The following is a 1414-nucleotide window of genomic DNA, read 5'->3' as shown; positions in this document are numbered from 1 at the left end:
TGGCCACCCTGTCCAATTTGAAGGGCAAGCTTTAATACCATAAAAACATGGAATATTTTATCTCTTAATTTGGTGAATGTCCTGTTTGTATTCTATAAGAAGTGTTGTAATTGAAAATTTATTTCTATATGTCTTTTAATTTCTGCTTTAGTCCATGAAAATGAGAATGAGGTGCTATATTTCTTCAAACTTACAATGCACATATTTTGCTCTAAAATGTGCACTGAAAACAGCTTGCATCTTATGAATGGAAGCTGGGGAAAAAAGAACTAAAAGTATACTGCATTTCCCAGCCCATGTGTGAGCAAAGGTTTCACACCCATGTGCTCTTAAATATCCAAAGCTCAAGGAACATGTGAACAGCTTTTTAATAAATCACAAGAAGACTTGGATGACTGTTTTGATCCTTTTCTGTCTGTTCCAAATATCATTCATTAATTTTACCCTGAAAAATCTCAGTGCATCTTTTCGGGTGTTATGGGCAAGGATATATGGGAACTAGAATCATCTGACAATGTTGAAATTTTAAGAATATATATATTTGTTACGCCCCAAAGTGTTTTGTGTAAGAATGTGAGTTTGGGTCATTGTTATTGTAGACTATAATTGTTGTGTTTTGAAATTATTTTTCAGATTTTTGTGGCTATCTTCACTTTTTATTATTACATCAAAATATTGAAATATAAAGGTAAATGGTAATAACCATTTAATCGCTCCTATACCTTATATAATCTTTTTTTTACAGTCTTTACAGATGAGGAGTTAAAGTCTCTTCTAGACAGGAACTTAATCCTGGGTGATGCTAATGATTTGAAAAGGACGGTTGGGAGATCAACTCTCAGGATAAAGGAAACTACGAATAAATCAGCATCCAATCAAGAGTCAACAGATGTCCAAGTCAAAGCTGAGGAAATGCCTCAAAACCGGGTGTTCAAAATTTTGTAGAACTAACACTATTGGTGGTTCTATGATTTTCCTTAGTCAAACTGAGGTTTGGCTTCTTACCTACTATAACTGAAGGAGTATATGTTTTGTAATTTTGTTCAATCCACAAATGGTCTTGCATAAAGTTTAAGACATATTGGCATTATGGTTCCTTAAATGATGAGGTATAAGCCATCAAATTTTTAATTTGAAGATTACTATGGAAGAAAAGCTGCCTTATTTTTTTAAAACGGGTATTCCCAATGTTTTAAGTTATTTTGCATATATGTAATATTTAACAGAGTTTTTGAAATAAATAGTGGTGGAGAGCTGAAGTGTAAAGAAACTTGGTGTCTGTTTGATTGTTATGTAGTTAAAATGCTCATGTGAAATTATTGCAACCCAAGAAGGCAAAACTTTTATTAAAAAATATGAGCCAATACTATTCAACTGAAGGTTTTTTTTTTAACTAATGGGATTTGTTAGTGTT

The 1414-nt window shown here is 32.2% G+C and overlaps 1 protein-coding gene across 1 annotated transcript in view; it reads left to right on the top strand.

The window, feature by feature from the left end:
- Nucleotides 1–1173, top strand: part of LOC139695612 (lymphoid-specific helicase-like) — a 33878-nt gene extending 32705 nt beyond the window's left edge. The window contains exon 16 of the mRNA XM_071594413.1: nt 746–1173. Coding sequence (XP_071450514.1) covers nt 746–945 — 200 coding nt within the window. The 3' untranslated portion in view covers nt 946–1173. The remainder of the gene's footprint in view (nt 1–745) is intronic.
- Nucleotides 1174–1414: the final 241 nt, after the last annotated feature.

Source organism: Hetaerina americana, unplaced genomic scaffold, assembly GCF_022747635.1.
Source record: "Hetaerina americana unplaced genomic scaffold, ioHetAmer1.1.p SCAF_60, whole genome shotgun sequence".
In the NCBI taxonomy this organism is placed as follows: Eukaryota; Metazoa; Arthropoda; class Insecta; order Odonata; family Calopterygidae; genus Hetaerina; species Hetaerina americana.
This window is presented reverse-complemented; position numbering and strand designations above follow the sequence as displayed.